The sequence below is a fragment of the Misgurnus anguillicaudatus genome, chromosome 7 (assembly GCF_027580225.2).
Source record: "Misgurnus anguillicaudatus chromosome 7, ASM2758022v2, whole genome shotgun sequence".
Taxonomy (NCBI): domain Eukaryota; kingdom Metazoa; phylum Chordata; class Actinopteri; order Cypriniformes; family Cobitidae; genus Misgurnus; species Misgurnus anguillicaudatus.
The window spans coordinates 40,855,446-40,873,291 of record NC_073343.2 but is presented as its reverse complement, the minus strand read 5'-3'; the positions used below and the strand labels follow the sequence as shown (position 1 = coordinate 40,873,291).

At 37.1% G+C, this 17,846-nt stretch overlaps 1 protein-coding gene across 1 annotated transcript in view; it reads left to right on the top strand.

Annotated features, from left to right (window-relative positions):
* The window catches only part of kiaa0586 (KIAA0586 ortholog), a 177,882-nt gene that overhangs the window by 66,621 nt on the left and 93,415 nt on the right, over positions 1 to 17,846 (top strand). Inside the window, exons 12-13 of the mRNA XM_055171508.2 lie at positions 3,751 to 3,852; positions 4,787 to 5,010. Of these exons, the coding sequence (XP_055027483.2) occupies positions 3,751 to 3,852; positions 4,787 to 5,010 (326 nt within the window). The remainder of the gene's footprint in view (positions 1 to 3,750; positions 3,853 to 4,786; positions 5,011 to 17,846) is intronic.

The window sequence follows — 17,846 nt, the reverse complement described above, 5'->3', positions numbered from 1 at the left end:
AACTTGTCATGACAACTTGACATTACCTAGACAACATAACTGACCACTTTTTACCTGTGAATCAAATGGAATTTGTCATTAAAATGTCATTAAGTGTTAATAGTCTGTCATATAGTTTTATAACAGCATCATGAATATTTTTCTTGACCTCAACTACAGTGGTACAAATATAATTTGTCATTAAAATGTCATTAAGTGTTAATACTGTGTCAAATAGTTTTATAACAGCATCATGAATATTTTTCTTGACCTCAACTACAGTGGTACAAATATAATTTGTAATTAAAATGTCATTAAGTGTTAATACTCTGTTAAATAGTTTTATAACCTAGTGCTGCCTCACGATTAGTCGCGACTAATCGTTTGCAGAATAAAAGTTTTTGTTTACATAATATATGTGGGTGTACTGTGTATAATAATTATGTTTATATAAATACATAAACATACATGTATAATTTTAAGAAAAAATATATTAATATATTTATATAATAAATATTTATATATATAAAAACATGTATATACACATGCAAATGTTTAATTATATACTTGCGTGTATGTGTGTGCATGTGTGTGTGTATTTATACATAATTATTATACACAGTACACCCACATGTATTATGTAACGAAAAACTTTTATTCTGCAAACGATTAGTCGCGACTAATCGTGAGGCAGCACTAATAACAACATCATGAATATGTTTTAGTTCATAATGTTTTTTTAAGTTTCCTTCATGTGTTTAACAAATAAAATGAATCATTCAATAATAATAATAATAATAATAATTAAAATTGATAAAATTATACTTTATTGGACATTTGGAGACCAATTCACCTAAAATTAAATGAAAACAGTACAATAATGGGTTGAGCCATGCAGCGTTGGGTCCATATTGCTGCAAAATGAATTACATTGATTAAATGTTTTGCTATTTTTTTCTTCTATGTCAGAAAATTTCAGAACTCTTTGTGTGAGGAAGAACAAGTTCTGTTAGTTGTGAGTTTTTATGTATTTTGCACATGCATAAAGTTAAGTATAATCTTTTGATGTGTCTGTTACATTTTGTTAAAGGAACAGAATGTAGGATTGTGGCCAAAACTGCTACTGCAATCACACAACTGGTGGCCAATACACAAAATGACAACATAAACATCAGTTGAGGGCTGCAACTCCACTTTTTAAATGACCATATCTTGGCCAGACCACTGTTGTCAGTGATATAAGTATTTGAAATGAAAATGATTTCTTAATGTCTAGTGCAGGGATGTGATTTTTCCGTATAAATAAGGATTTCCGTATTTTCTGTCCTTGGTGGGATGACCCGTCTGAATCGCGTAAATCGAGTTTTTTTTTTTAGATGATGGGGGGTAATCACGCGCGTGTTGTATGCCCGTGTTGTTGCAAGTGCTGTCTCAGTATGCCTGCGTTGTCTGTATGCGCGCGCTGTCTTTGTGCGCGAGCTTCGCCGTCATCCAACATGGATCCCTGACGTTTTCTGTGTTCTACGTCATACACATCAGGCATGAAAATCCCTCACCTTTCGGCGAAATTCGCCGTTTTGAAGCCAAAAAAGGTGACCCACGTGAATCGTGTAGATTCGATGAGAAAACATTTTCGGGGGGAGGGTGGTATGCGCGCGTTGTTTGTAGACGCGCCCTTCCCCGTCATCCAACATGTTTACCAGACATTAGATTTATTTGAGTTCATGCTGCGCTGCAAAAACCGACAGGCAGCCGCAGGTGACATGAAAGTATCACGAGAGCGAATCGAGATGTCATAAGGAAGTCTGCTTTCGAACGGCTCTCGCGCTACTGTGATGTCATCCGCATTTCTGTGTTCTTCGTCATACAAGCTTGTTGAAGATGCGTAGAGAGACTTGACAGGAGATATGCGCAAAAACTATATTGTAATATCACAGTCTCTGCAAGTATTCTCACGGTGTTAAAGGGACAGTTCATCTTATAAGAAATGCTTATGTTTGAGTCATTATGTTAATCAAACTACAAGGCAAAAGGAAAATCACTTTTATAGCTTTAAAAAGATAACTTATATTTAATTTATAGAATGAAAACAGTGTTATATATTAATTTAATACCGTTTCTCTACCTAATCAATACTGTTAGATCATCTTACTTTATTTGTAACTTTGTTCTTTTCAATTTTATATGCTTGTAATTTCTTGATTTGTTCTTATTTTATTTCCCACATCACTTTTTTGCTTATCTGAAAATTATTCAACCCATGACTCAAAAACCATAATGTAATTCATTTAACCAGCACTATATTGTAAAATTAATTCATTTCAAATTAGATGTAGGCCTTCAGGTCCACCTTATTCCAAGGCCAACTTAAAATTGTATAACCTTGCAAGTGATAGTCAGATTATGGCAAAATAAACTTATTGCAGATGTAAAATAGTAAGGGAATGCTACTTGTTACAGCTTTCCACATTTATCAACCAATTTAATTAAACATGGTTTCTGTTAGTCAAATGTTTACATTTTAAATTTGAAATCTAAATTTTCCGTCAGAATTAAATAATTGAAATAATGGTCATAATGTATTTTCTGCGTATGTTATGGTGTGCATTTTGTTTCTGCCCACGTGAAGGGATGTTAAGTTCCTTCCTTCTTTTTTGTCCTTGGCCAATCACATGCCTGCTAGTGACATATCAGGGCCATTTTATGATTAATTGATATACATTTCTTACATACTGTTCCTTTAAGGTATTTAAAATTATTTGACATAGTATTAACACTTAATGACATTTAAATGACAGTTTAATGTAATGTTAACCCATAAAGCTGGGTAGTCTCTTAAGTTTAATAATTATTGTCATGTTTATGACAAATTTATGACAAGTTTTGATGTACTGGTTTATTACTGGTTTAATTGAACAAATTACACTTTGACACAGTTGTCATAAATGTGCATAAAATCTCTGACACGTGTCATGTCATGATTATGAAGGTGTCATGTCAGTCTTATGTACACCCCTTTAAGTAAATTGTTACCGACATTTCTACCGCTGTATAAACCATGGTACCACCCTGCCCCACTCATCAAACAGGTTTCTGGTCTCATAAAGTGGCCCAATAGCAGCCCAAGTGTTGAGCTCCGAATCGTCTTAATCTAATTGGAGGGGGTCGCTGATGAAATCAAGCCGAGACACCGAAGCGAGACATTTGTGTCTCATTGACCAGACAGCAATTTTTCCAATTGTTTCGTTCTTCTACCTCCCACACTAATAAATTACAGCACCACTTCGTTCTCACCAAATGTGCCACTGCCTGTTTCCATCCATTACTGTCACACTCGTTCTCCCAGTCCGACATTGAGTTTCCAGTCACGTCTCCGCGGCTGAAAAATTCCATCAGCCTGGAATAATGTAACATACAGCAAATGACACATTAGCATATAATTGAGGATGCAGGATTTGAATGCTCTTTGCCCGCTGTCGGAGTCGCTCTTTCTCTCTCTCTCTCTCTGGATCTGAGACAGCCTAGTCACTAGTCTTGCAGTCTGGCCGGTTTTAATAGAATGTCACTCACGCCTCCCAGGAAAATTTCAACATTTTTAAAGTTTCTGAATATATAAACTCTACATTTACATTTGGTCGATTTTTGCATGCATTGAAAGCGCATCAATGCATCTCATGTTGTACGTACACACAACATCCGTCAAGTCCTAACATCGTGGTGCATATTCAAGGCAACAAAGTCAGGTTTTGCTTTCTGTCCTTATCTTTTCAGACTGCTGATGCGTTTCCTGTGCACCACGCCAAGTCGACCCAGAACAGCAGGAGCAGCCATCTCACCCCGGCCCCGCCTCCCTCCACAATCCCCATCACCATGGTAGGTTCCCATGGCAACCACATCCTCTGCAGTGCCTGGTTTACGAGGTTTCTCCTCCGAGCTTTTTCTATACACAACAACACATGGGCACAATGGTACCTTTTGTGTCCTGTAATTTAAGCCATGCTGTTATTCAAAGACAGCGTTTAGATAAATCAGTGTTGTTATCGCAAGTTTACACCTGGGTTTAAGAATAAGCGCACAATACCTCTAAAAATACTTTTTTGCTATTTCAGCTTTGAGATTGTTTCTTTTTGTTCGAGTCAATAATTGTAGCCGCCTCTTGATGCTGCCATTAATTGCGTCATTTGCATCTCTTCAGTGTTACGTTCTGAACGATGTGAATTGACACTTTATTTTCCCTAAACAAAACAAACTCGAATTTACCAGGTATCTGCAAATGGGCCACTTCTGCACAGTTTACTTAATATCGCTCAGGTTGCATAGAGAAAATAATGTCACATTCATTGCCTGCTATAAGAAAACATCTGATTAACAATATCTCTGAGGTAGCTTAATGTTTGACAGGAGCACAGCGTTCGGGTTAAAGTCCCTCATCGAGATCGCCAGGGCAGCATCTGCTGGTCTGTGTAATGGATTTATGGAGCTCTCAGACAGATTTATATTCAGGAGAGGATGAGAGAAAGAGACAGCCAAGGACCCTCGGCTGCCCACTTTCATGCTTGCCGAGAAAGAGCGTGACGCGTGTACTACAGGGAAAAATGCAGCGTTTCAGGGCGAGATTTACACAGGGCGAAAGCAGCAGTCACCTATATTTGATTTAATGGCACATGTCAGAACATTTTAATAATAATTTTCGTCTGAATGGCTTCAATTAAATATCTCTGAATTTAATTCTTGCAAATATATTGTGTATTCTGAAAGACATGTACACATCCCTGGAAATGCTAAAGATCTTGTTCTCTCTTCGCAGTCCTCAGATCCAGTCGAAGTTATTCCCACCAGAGCCGTTCCTTTAATCCGACCGAGCATTTTGAAGAGCATCGAGCCACCCACGTCTATGTTTGAGGATGCGGGAGAGGTCCTGAGGCAGGTCAGGCAGAGCAGGAAGGTTCTAGAAGAAAACCTGGAGGCCATTTTGAGAGCTAAAGATGGAGAGGTGCTGCATGCTCAGTTAGAGGCGCTGTCGAAAAACAGGTACGAGTGTTAAGCACTTATTGAATTTGAATTACAATATAAATATACCGTGGTGTTTTGACATTACCGTCATGGTAGTTTCAAGGTACGAGTGCCATTTAAATACCCTGGCTTATGAATACCGTGCAGCAGCACAATGGTTGGGGTGAAGTGATCATTATACTGCCTGTCAAAAATTTGGACACCTATTCATTCATTATAATAAATATTTTCCCACATTTTATAATAATTGGAAAGTGGTTACAATAGAATTAGTGACCAAAAATGAGTTCTTGTGTGATGCTGCATTTTAAATCTTTTAAAAATAAATTTTAGGTGTAAATATGTAAGTATATGTATTACATTTGAGTCATTCTACAGAAACGTTCACTTCTGGTATGGCAAGATTTTTCTAACATTTAAACTTAGACCACATTATTAGACTACTCTTTGACTTTATGAGTACACATAAATTACAGCTTAATGATTTTTTATTTTTTTGTGCATGTACTTAAAGACTGCATACACAATGTTTTTTGTCACTGGTGTTACCTTGCTTCTTTAGCAATATTAAAAGTGTTTATGAAATATTATTTTTTATTTTTTTCAGCTTTGAAGCTTAATTCTTAAGTATAGCAGAATTCAATGAATTTTAAATTATCATCATGTCACATGTGAAAGATTTTATTTAATGTGAAAGAAAAAAAAACACAGTAACACCAGTGACACAACAAATAATCACCAGTCACTGGTGTTACTGATCTTTACTGGTTTTACCCATTAGGAAGGTAACACCAGTGACAGTAACACCAGTGACAATTTTCATGAAAACTGCATTTTATAAAATTACTGCTGCAAAGTATCAAACCACATGTTGTCAATTATTGTATAATTACTAAATTAAGTAGTTTAATTCATGTGTATTCTAATTTTTTGTAATTCCCAAACAATAAAGGAAGTCATACCAGTGACTTAAACTAAAAGCTTCATGTGAAATCATGATGTAAATGAGAAGATTCTGATAACTAAAAAGAGATAGTGGACTTACCATGGACTTCTCTTAATAGATCTACAAGAAATTGAATGAAGGAAGTACAGTGATGTCATCAGTGTGATTTTTATTTAAAAATAATGTTTTTGTTAAACAATAACACCAGTGACACAACTCCAGGGGACCACTACTTACTTTCATTATATATTTTATAATATTTATTTAGCATTTTGTTTTTTTATGTAATTTACATCATATATTTGATAGGTATTGACACATTATTGTATTTTAAATGGAAGAAAACACTGTTTTTGATCTCAAAATAAAGCATTTTCCCTCTGTACATGACTCTGGGGACGAGCACTTCTGTGGTGCTTGAAATTCTAGTTAATTAATAAAAATCAAATATTGCTACATTGATGGCTCAAGAAAGTGTAATTGTTCAAATAACATATTGTTTAATTTTAAAATATAAAAAAATTTAACCCTTAAGTGTTTTTCAAGTGTAGTATTTCTGTAAAGGCTAGGGACAGAAAAATTGACATTTCCGTAGAATGACCCATTTACATTTTACATTCATACTCAAATTTATATTCTCAATTACAATGCATTTGGCAGACGTAGCAATTACACAGAAAACATTTTATCAGTGCGTTCCCTGAGGATCAGACTTATGACTGCTAATGCAATGCTCTACCCATTAATATTTGTGCTATAAACATTTAACCATTAGGCTGTGATGACAACTGCAAACTTCAGACTGGTAATATTTAACCATTATATTCTTTAAAAAATTTACAATAAAATAGTGCTTTTATAAAGGACCTATCCATCTTTTTTATTTCTTGTATTAGTAGTGTCAATAGGAAAAAAAACAGTGCATTGCTAATCGTAAGGTTTAATTCTCAAGCGATTTAAGCGACGCCTCTGAGAGCTCCTTTGGTTAACTCCACTGTGTTTTTCGAATGTTTTTATGCTTTTGAAAGTTTGGCCGTGCTGAGGCAGTGAAGCAGAATGAGAGTTTTGATTGACAGCTAACCTCAGAGCACACTCCAGGCAGGAAAGGTCTAAGCCAAAGGAAAGCGTCACTTTGATTGGCAGCTGTCAGTGAAGGTCTCTACCCAGATACTGCCGATCTCAAGATATTCAACCCACAGCATCACCTTTGAGAGCAGGGCAGGGTTTCACCTCAGGTTAACAGCTCCAGTATTGCATTAAACTCTGAACAGGATTACATTTTCCTTTCTTACACAAAAGCAAGAATGGTTGTCACCCACGTGGGGTTATAATCAAATATATCTGCAAAAATGGTCCTCGCTGTTATTTTAGAGAATATCAGAAATACTGCTTTTATGAATGCTTTTTTCTCATTTTAATGGACTTTAATGGACCCCAACACGTAACAGTTTTAATTCAGCCTAAAATTGCAGCCTCAAACGACTCCAAACGATCCCAAACGAGGCACAAGGGTCCCACCTAGAGAAACGAAAAAATATGCACTTTTAAACCACAACCTCTTGTCTTCCTCCGGTCGTGTGACGCGCCAGCGCGACCTCACATAATTGCGTAATGACGTAGCACTGAAAAAATTATTCATTGAATCCAATCAACTTCTTCAAGGTAAGCAGCCGCAATCAATCCATCCAAGCTACATTCAAACAAAAAAGATTAGTAACGTAAAACAAAATATAAAACTTTTGTTTAAATGTAGCTTAAACAAACCGATTGCAACCACTCACCCCAAAAAAAATTGATCAAATTCAATGAACAATTGTTTTCAGTGAAAGGTCACGTTACATATATGAAACACACACTTGCGGACCATGTTAAACAATAAACTGACAATAAAAAGACATTAATCAGTATCATTCGACATACAACAATGTTGGAACGGTCCTCTTTCTCCACATTTGTAAACACTGGGGCGTAGTTTCGCATACTTCATCCGTGACCTCTTGATCTGATGACGTATTACGCGAGGTGGTATGTTATAAATATGTTATAAATCCTGGAATGTTTTCCCCAAAAACATAATTTCTTCTCGACCGAACAAAGAAATACATCAACATTTTGGATGACATGGTGGTGAGTAAATGATCTGGATTTTTTTTTTAAGAAAATTAACTAATCTTTTAACATTACTTCATTACTTGATATTTTGGCATTATGGGCATCAAGTGCATGAATTATGTCAATATGTAATAAAAGCAAAAAAGGTAAGACGTTGATTTCTGTCATGCAATGTTCAATATGTTATAGAAAATAATAAAAATACATAATAATAACAACTATTTAATATATTGTATTTAATATAATGTATAATAATAAAAATATATAATATATATTATTAGATATTAATATAATATAATCTCACTGTTTTAAAAATTAAAGGAATAGTTCACCCAAAAATGAAAATTCTGTCATCATTATCTCATCCTCGTTGTTTTAAACCGGAGTTTCTTTGTTTGTTTGATGAACACAAAAGAAGATATTTTGATAAATGATGGTAAGCACACAGCTGATTGTAACCATTAACTTCCATAGTAGGAAAAACAAATATGATGAAATTCAATGGGTTCTGTCAACTGTGTGCTTACCATCATTTATCAAAATATCTTCTTTATCATTTATCCCAATGCTTCCATAATATTTGTTTTCCTACTATGGAAGTAAATGGTTAGTATCAGCTGCGTGCTTACCATCATTTACTAAAATATATTTGTTTGTGTTTATCAGAGAAATGAAATTCATACAGCTTAGAACAACACGAGGATGACAAAATTGATTTTTTATGACCTATATTATTATTTTTCATGATCAAAATGAACTACATAAGGTTGATTTTATAATGTTAGTGGTTACTTTTCGATAGATGTTGTAAATATATCAATATTACCAATTCGTTAGTGATTAGTGGCTAACTTCCTCTTGTTATTTTTAAATTCTACATTTACACATGCATTTGGCAGACACTGTTATCCAAAATGATAAAAAAATGCATTCATGGTATAACCTACATGTTTTAGTCTATCGGTACATGTGTTCCCTTGTAATATTATTTAAACATTAAAAGTTACTGCATAACGGGAATGAACTGTCCTCATGTGCCTGGCCCCAGTCATGACACATTGTTGATGATGTAAACACCCCACCAGGATGTTATTAAGTAGAGTTTAAATTTGTTTGCAACTTTTAAAGATAACGCTCAGAGTCAGATAGAAGGCGGGGGAATTTTGCTACTTAAGCAGATCTCACACAGAGGGGTAAGACTTTAAATCGGGAGGTCAGCCTCAATCTTACCATTCTGCCTCGTCTCAATGTGACATTAGCCCACTTCCCCCAGGCGTAAAGCAGTTAATGGTTTGTGATACAACACGAGCCACAGTCTCTGCCCACATCATGCACATTTTCAGAGAGAGAGAGAGAGAGAGGGCCAGAGTGCTAAAACAGCAGTTTAAAAACTGAAATGGAGAAGGCCAGCCAAGAACCTGCTGTCTGTTATGTGACGCTGAGACTGTGATAGCAGAAAGAACAGCAGTGTTCATTTCCTCAGGCTCAATGTATAGTCACTGCTAGCAAAAAGATTTCGATAACCAAAAAACTTGATGGTGAACCCATACATATAATATGGTTTGAAAGACGTGGATAAAATTAGGAAAGCAGCATATATTGAAATTATCACAATATGCAAACAGCAATAGGTTGCAATAACTAAATGCAATACCAACAGTCTAAATTTTAAGATGATGTGGATAGCATGACGAAACAGAGAGAGTGTTGCTTTCTTTTCCCAAAAGAAATATGAACAAACATTTATGCTAAATTAGCCTGTTATTTTAACTGTATTTTTATCATTTATAGCCAGTGGCGGCCGGTGACTTCTTTTTCGAGCGCACTTGAGGGGGCGAAGTTTGTCACAACATGTAGCCCGTCATGTGTGTGGTTCATAATTTCAAAATATGTGTTCCTATGTGCATCACGTGTCTTTTCAAATAAGTGCCTGCTGCAGACGTGTCTAAAGGGTTTATGATAAAAGAGACGCTCGCGTTTGCCAGATACTCGCATAAGCTCATGCGTAATCAGAGTTTACTGTAAAGAAAGTGTCTTGCGTGTATTTTGTGAACGTTAGCGTCTCTTTTATCATAAACAGTTTTGACGCGTGTGCAGCAGGCACTTATTTTGACAAAACACATGATGCACATGGTTCACACGACGCAACAAACACACACCTTGAAAACATGAGCAACACAAATGACACTCCGAAAACATATTTTGAATTTGCGCCCCTCGGATGAGCAGTCACGAGCCGCCACTGTTTATAGTAACTCCTCACTAGTCAAGAAAGTGTGATTAAAACTTAATTTAAAGTGCAACAAGGAATTTTGATAGTATACCGCATACTGCATTATTTAAAAAGTTATCATGTTGCTTTTTTCTTCCGTTTCGTATAGTCCTAGTTAAAATGCTACTACGGTTGCATTTTACAAATATTTTAAAGTCGCAATGAAATTGAAATAAAAAACTATATATATTTTTTATATTGTGGTATTATTAACAAATGACTTATCTGTGAGCTTCATTATTTAAAAAAAAAATTTGTGTGTGCTCATAATCTTTAATCAAAAATGCAAATCTCCTACCCTCCTCAAAACGATCTCTCTTCACTTCCGGTCATAAGTATGGCAGATGGGCCGGGTCCGGGAGAAGATCGCAGCGATTAGCAATTAGCAACACGACCCAACTTCAAACGATCCAATCAGATCTCGATAGACAAATTCAAATCCAGCCCTGCTTTATTTCCTCTCAAAAGCCGTTTCATTCGGATATACGTCACCACGGGAAAAATTTGGCAATTGCTTCTTCCGTTTCATGGCGATTTTAAAGGTGGTGTCTGTACTTTTTAGCGGCATCAAGTGGTAAAATTGCGAATTGCATTCAACAACTCACCCAAAGCGCATGTCGTTGTCTGAGACAACGTAGGGAAGAAACGCATTCTGTAGAACAGTTTGTCCTTTTTATGGCTACTGTAGAAACATGACGGTGACTTCATGTGAGGAGACCCTCGGTGTATGTAGATAAAAACGGCTCATTCTAAGGTAATAAAAACGATACAGTTCATTATTTAAGGTCTTTATACACCACTGATAAAATAGTTATAAGGGGTGTAAATTGAACAGTTCATTACGATTCAATATAAAAAATCGATTTTATTCGACAGCTATGCGATTTTTGACGATAACTCACCCGCTTCTTCGGTACGATTACGTTCAGATTTGATTAATTTATCTATATTTTTATATTGCGTGCCAATTAAGCAGTTACATTTTTACTTACAAATGAAACCAAAATATATACATTTAATCAAACTCTTTGAAAATGGCACAATCTCTGTCTCAATTGCAACATTTACAACAACAAACTAACAAAACACACTTTTTTAAACAAAGAGAAATGAATAATGAGGTGCAAAATGTCACATAAAATCAAGCTTATGATGGCAACAGTCAAACGTCTTACAGTATTTTTTGCCAAAATGTGCAATAGTGACACTCACTGAGGTAGTTTAAGAAAAAAAATGATTTATTTATTAATTATTTATTAATTATTTACAATTATTAATTAAATTGAAAAATAAATTAATATAAAAAATAAAGCTGTTAAAGTTAAGCATTTGATCTGTCACACAACATAAGATCTAACGTCAAACAAGTGCTTCAGTGGTCTCTGTTGAGAGATTATTCTTAAAAAAATCAATTGATCAACATGTTAAGAAGAGAGGACACTGCGTGTTGCATGGACAATATCACCTGCAGTGCTAAACACACCCTCGCCTTTTGTCTCTTTCACTGTGTTTCGCTACTACAACCGCTTTGTTGCTAAATAAAATAAAGGTACCTCAAATCGATTTTTTACGTGTGACATTGATGCATTGGATCGTTAGAAATAAAATCGATGTATCGATCCATATCAATGTATTGTTACACACCTAATAGTTATGTATGTAATGTTACTTTTCTGTCAATTCCCACATTGCACCTTTAGTATTGCAACTTAGTATACATATAAAAATCAAAATGTGAATACATTTTAGATGTCTTTTGTGTTTAGTTTGCCTTTCGTTTGCTTTATTGCTCGCAGAACTCAAGCTGGTGTGAACTCTAGATGTTTGTGTAAAACCTGATGATCCGTGTTATCTCAGCACGATGCTAGAATGGTCCAAAGAGCATCTTTACAGTAAATCTAATCTTGGCTTCTGTACTACTTTTAAAAATGGTCAAATATCCCTGTGAAGAGTAGCCAAAAACAGATAACTTTTTGTATTTATTTATTCCCATTTCCCATAATGTCTTGTTTCTGACTTTCTCTCATCTCATTCCTGGTAATCAAAGAGCCACACTGGCGCTTTAACTATTTATTTTCATTTCACGTACACATTCTGATATTTTTTTTAACTCAGAGGGGGAAACAAATAAGTCTGTCGAACCACAGTCGGGCGTAGTTATCAGACTACATCATATATATTGCCAGTATCAATATTGAAATTGTCCAAATACATAGTCTAATGTATTCTTTGTTTACATAACAGGCTCTAGTAAATGCTGTTTCGTATAATGTCCTCTCGCTTTGTTTTGTTTGAAAGCTTCCGACAAACGTGAGGTCGGTTTTCCCATCTCGAACCCGTCTCAGTATCCACGAAAATGTCACCCCCAATGTTAATTGTCTCCAAAATGGCAGCGGCAATCAGCTGCGCTCCTAATGTCTGCGCGCTCACGAAAACACAAACGAGCTGATTGATGCGACTGCCTCTCTCAGCTCTAATGGCTTTGATCTTTTCCTTTGCTAAAAGGTCGCAGGGATTGCAGTGCCAGATGCTGTTCAGCTCTCCCCCGTTCACCGGTTGAGCCCGCGCCACCCGCGCCGCAGGAACGGAGCGCTTCACGTCGCGCTTTATGTGCAGAGCTTGATGGATTCATCCATTTGAGGATGTGACACTGCAAAACGAGTCTGAAGTTCGATTTTATTCCCGTCATCCGTCGGGATGAAACATTAATGAGGGCGTTTGCAAATGTGGAAGTTTGAAATCTTTTTATTCCTTCATTATGCACCGTGGGCCCCCTCTGAAAAGTTACACCTCACACTTGGGTAAAGGCAATATTTTCTCAGTTTGAGTTTCAATGACTTTGTAATTGTAATTATCCAATGTGCTGAAAATCTCATGAAGGGTGTTGCATAATTCAACAGATGGCGAAGGCTTTGGGTTGCCGAGACAGTGCTGAGATTTATCGCCCGTCTCGCTGCTTGTAACTAGTTTTCTTGATGCTTCCTACCGTCTCCGCTCATAATTGTTACGGCTTCGTTTCGGCAGTGGCAGAGGCTTGGAGTTCAAACCTGTATTATGTTGAAGTTTCTTCTTGGCTTACGTACTAACTTTAAGTTGAAAAGTATGTCTTATTATCTACTTATGTAATTGGTAGTTGTGTGAAAGAATGCTTGATGATCCTGGTAATTAGCCTGAGAATTACATCTGTTATCAGCCTTTTATTGTTCATCGGGGACTGATGTTTGGGTTTGATGACTCGCCTAAGTCATGTTTTGTTCGAGACAATTATGTGATTCTGTTTTGTTATTTTGTAGAATATTCCTCTTTTAAATATATATATATATATATATATTTAAACGACTTTGTTGCTGCGTGTTGCTCATCTCTTTCAAAGAGATTGTAATGCTGCGTTTACGTCAAGCGCGAGTGATTTCAATGTTAAGTCAATGTGAAGACGTGTTGATGTGCATCTGGAGGTCTCGCGGCATGAATGAGGCGTTGAGCTCGGCACGGAAGACGCGATTCCGCCTCATTCATGAATTGATCGTCTGGCGCGATACACGCGAATGGTACTTTTTGTGCATTTTGCGTTTGACGCGAATTTGCGGCTGACGCCCGAGTTGAAAATTTTTAATTTTGGTGGATTTTCGCGCCATGTTAACCAATCAGGAGCCTGCTTGCTGCTGTGGCGGCAGCCCCGCCCGGAGTCACACATTCAACCTGAAGGAATGCTTGATATTGTCCATGAGCAGTCACCCGGAGCTATACGACACAAGTTCTTATTTCTATAGAGACAGGAATAAAAAGGACCTCGCTTTGTCACTGAGGACATTGGGCAACAATCAGCATTAGCCCCTCCAACAAAAGGCAGATTTCGCCTCTGACGTGAATGCATTCAAACTGTTCAGTCGCCAAACTAGTGTCTAAATCTGATTTTCATAAACAAATGATTACCGTCCACTCCAGTAACTGACGAGAGATGGATGACGTGAACTCCACTGCTTTTTTCTCATTGGTAGTCGCTCCCAAAAGTCTCTCATAATTTGCATAAAGTTAAACTTTTCTCAACTTTGTCACGCAACTGGACACGCCCCAGCCAGTCGTCAACGGTCACTGTCACTCGTGTCGCCCGAAGTCGCCAACCTTCTATTAAAATCAACAAAATTGAGTTGCTCTGCTACTGCTAGTCGCTGCTAGTCTGAATGCAGCTTAAGAAGGCCGTTCACATGTCACACCTAAAAACGCATGGAAAACGCTAGGTGCATAGGTTTTTGTTACATGACCTGCGGTGCGCTTGCGGAGTTCTGCGTGGTCACTTCCATTACGAGCGTGCATACCGTGCGCATACATTTGAAATAATGAACTTGAGCATGCAAAAGATGCAATATTTAAATCAGCCCTAACTGTGGGTTCACACCAGACGCGAGTTCAACGATTTGCGCGAGAGGTTACATCAAAGTCAATGCAAAGACGCAATCAAACGCGTCCTCGCGTGGGGCAATGTGAATTACGCAATATGGACACCGTGTTTGCCGCGAAAATACGCGCTATTCGCCTGAAACGCATCTTCGACCGAGTTGAAAATATTCAACTCGAGCGAAAAATTCACATGACACAAAGTTTAATCCCGCGAGTAATCTAGAGCAAGTAACGCGATGCCCCATGTTTGGTGTGTACGTAGCATTAGACCACCAGTGTCTAGCAATAGCAGAGCGATGCAATCTCATTCATTTCAGTCGTGAAAGTGACTTGGTGACTGGATGGGTGTGTTTAACGACGCGAGAAAGTGAAGTAAGGTTTAACTTTATGCAAACGATGAGCGATTTTCGAGAGCAACTACCAATGGGAGCAACCAGATTTAGAAAAGCCTCATTAAAGGAGACGGGTGACACACAGCGAGGAAGTTGCTGGTGGTCTAAACGAGGCTTGTGTTGTTTATATAGGTAGTACGTTTAGTTTATATAGGTAGTAAGTGTTTACAAACTTAAGTTTCGCTGGCACAACATGGTAATGTACCTTCTTTTAATGATTTGCGTGAAAATTCAGCAAGGTTTGTTAATAAAATGCGCAGTGTGTTTTACCTTTTTATGTTTTTGCATTAATTAAAATACGAAGCCAACTGCAATGTTATACTTTAATTGTTATATAACAATGCTGTCGTATTTTGTGCATACAGCTATTTATGAATTTAAAAGCCTGACAACTGTCAACTACAGATGTTGCGTCCATTGATTCCGCCATTGTTTTTCACTGACTCGCACACTCCGGGATTAAATAGAATCACGAATTTCCAATTTATCGCATTTACAACTTTGTGGTGGCTTTCATGCGTGTCCATCCCGTAAATAGGATATATCCGAAATTACTTGAAAAAGCACCGGGATAGAGAATAAAACAGAATGCTAGGGTAAAACACTGCTAAAAAATTTTGGGAGGAAAAAGTCAAGCACATTAATTGGGAATTGTTGTACATCACGACCCATCTCTAACTGATACAATGTAGTCAAATCTTACAATACTGAATTTGCTGATTCTTATATTCGTGGATGCATTTCTAAAGTCAGCAAATAGTTAAAGCTTTTATCTCCTTCCCAGCACCCTCAGATTCTCACCAGAGTCATTTCATTTCTCATTTTTTTGGGAATGAACGTGAATAAAAAGAGGTGCTGAATATAGACTTCACAGCAAATTTTCCGCTTTCGCCCCCACCAGAAGCTCAAATTTATGAGATAATAAGGAATTTAAAGGGGCTCAGTTGGAGGATGGTGAAGAAAATGGCGAGCCGTCCTGAGAGGTTAATTGAAGGTCATTCTCAGCGCTCGAATCAATTGTGCTCCATTTGGAGTTAAAAGTGTCTTGGAGCATCATCTGATTAGGTGAATCTATCACATCGGCGTTCAGTGAAAGCTTTTTTATCGCAAGCCAGGGCCTTCGGATGAGAGTCTGTGTTTGTGTCGAGAGCCCTCTGTGAGATATGTGGGCAGCTGTGTTGGTACTTGGATCAGTGAGTCCTTTTGTTTTCATGTAGAAAGTCTGTATGTGTGTGTTTGGTGTGGTTCTAGTGGGTGTTGGGTAAAGATCACTAGAGCTCAGTTTTCTTTGTCTTTGTTTTTCATGGCCAGCTGTTGTGCATTGCTGCACCACTGTGCTCCTGAAACCGTCTCTCCTGACAGCATCGCAGTCCTGCTCTGTATCTTCTCTTTGTGCCACAATGTTTGTGTGCAATAACATCCAGGCTGCAATCCAAACTATCTTCCTAATGGCACTTAGACACGAGAGAAAACTCTGAAGCTTTGATGGAGTGTTTGGAAAGTGCACATGAATGCATATTTTCGCTGGAATGAGCCAGGTCAGTGTGAAATCATGTAGGAATACGGCGTATTGTCATCCAACAACCAACTAAATCTTATATTTTTCTAGGTTGTTGCTTTTTATTTGGGTCAAAACATAATACCAGGCCAAAATAACACACTCTGCAGTTTAGCTTAAATATATATTAAAATGCAAAATTAGTTATGGTAATTATTAACGGGAAGGAGATATGTGACCCTGGACCACAAAACCAGTCGATTCTGTTTTTATTAAGATTTATATAACACATCTATTGATGTATGGTTTGTTAGGATATGACAATATTTGATTGATATACAACTATTTGAACATTTGGAGAAAATCGCCTTTAAATATAGTCTCTAGCAAAACATATTACTGATGATAAATATATATTTTTTTAAATATTTACAGTAGAAAATGTACAAAATATCTTCATGGAACATGATCTTTACTTAATATCCTAACGATCATTTTGACCCATACAATGTATTGCTGGCTATTGCTACAAATATACCCATGCGACTTAAGACCGGTTTGTGGTCCAGGGTCACAAATTATCACCAATATATGATATCAATTGCACCACTGCTGTAAAACCAACCGGATTATGTCCATTTGGATAAAGTAACAAATGTAGGCAATATTTGTTCATAATACCAACACACCAGGTCTTAAAGGGATAGTTCACCCAAAAATGAAAATAATATCAATAATGACTCACACTCATGTCATTCCAAACTCTTAAGGCCTTCGTTTATCTTCGGAACACAGTTTAAGATCTTTTATATTTAGTCAGAGAGCTTGCTGACCCTCCATTGAAAATCTACATGCGCATGTGCGAGACTAAAGTCACGTGACTGCAGTGACGCGGATGACGTGTTATCTGGTGCACCCCAGCTGTTTTTTTTTTTGTGGACCTGGGCTTTGTTTACAGTCTGAGAGTTTAAAAAAAAAACTTTGCAAACATGTCTGAGGATAACACGTCATCCGCGTGCACTTCAGTCACGTGGCTTTGGTCTCGCGCATGTGCTTCGCAACAGACGCGGAAGGGAACACAATGCTTAATAAAGTCGTAATTTTTGTTATTTTTTGACCATTTGGACCAAGTTTGGAATATTTTTGGATGCTTCAACACATTCTAACTGACCCATTGATGTCACATGGACTTCTTTGATGATGTTTTTGTTGCCTTGCTGGACATGGACGGTGTAC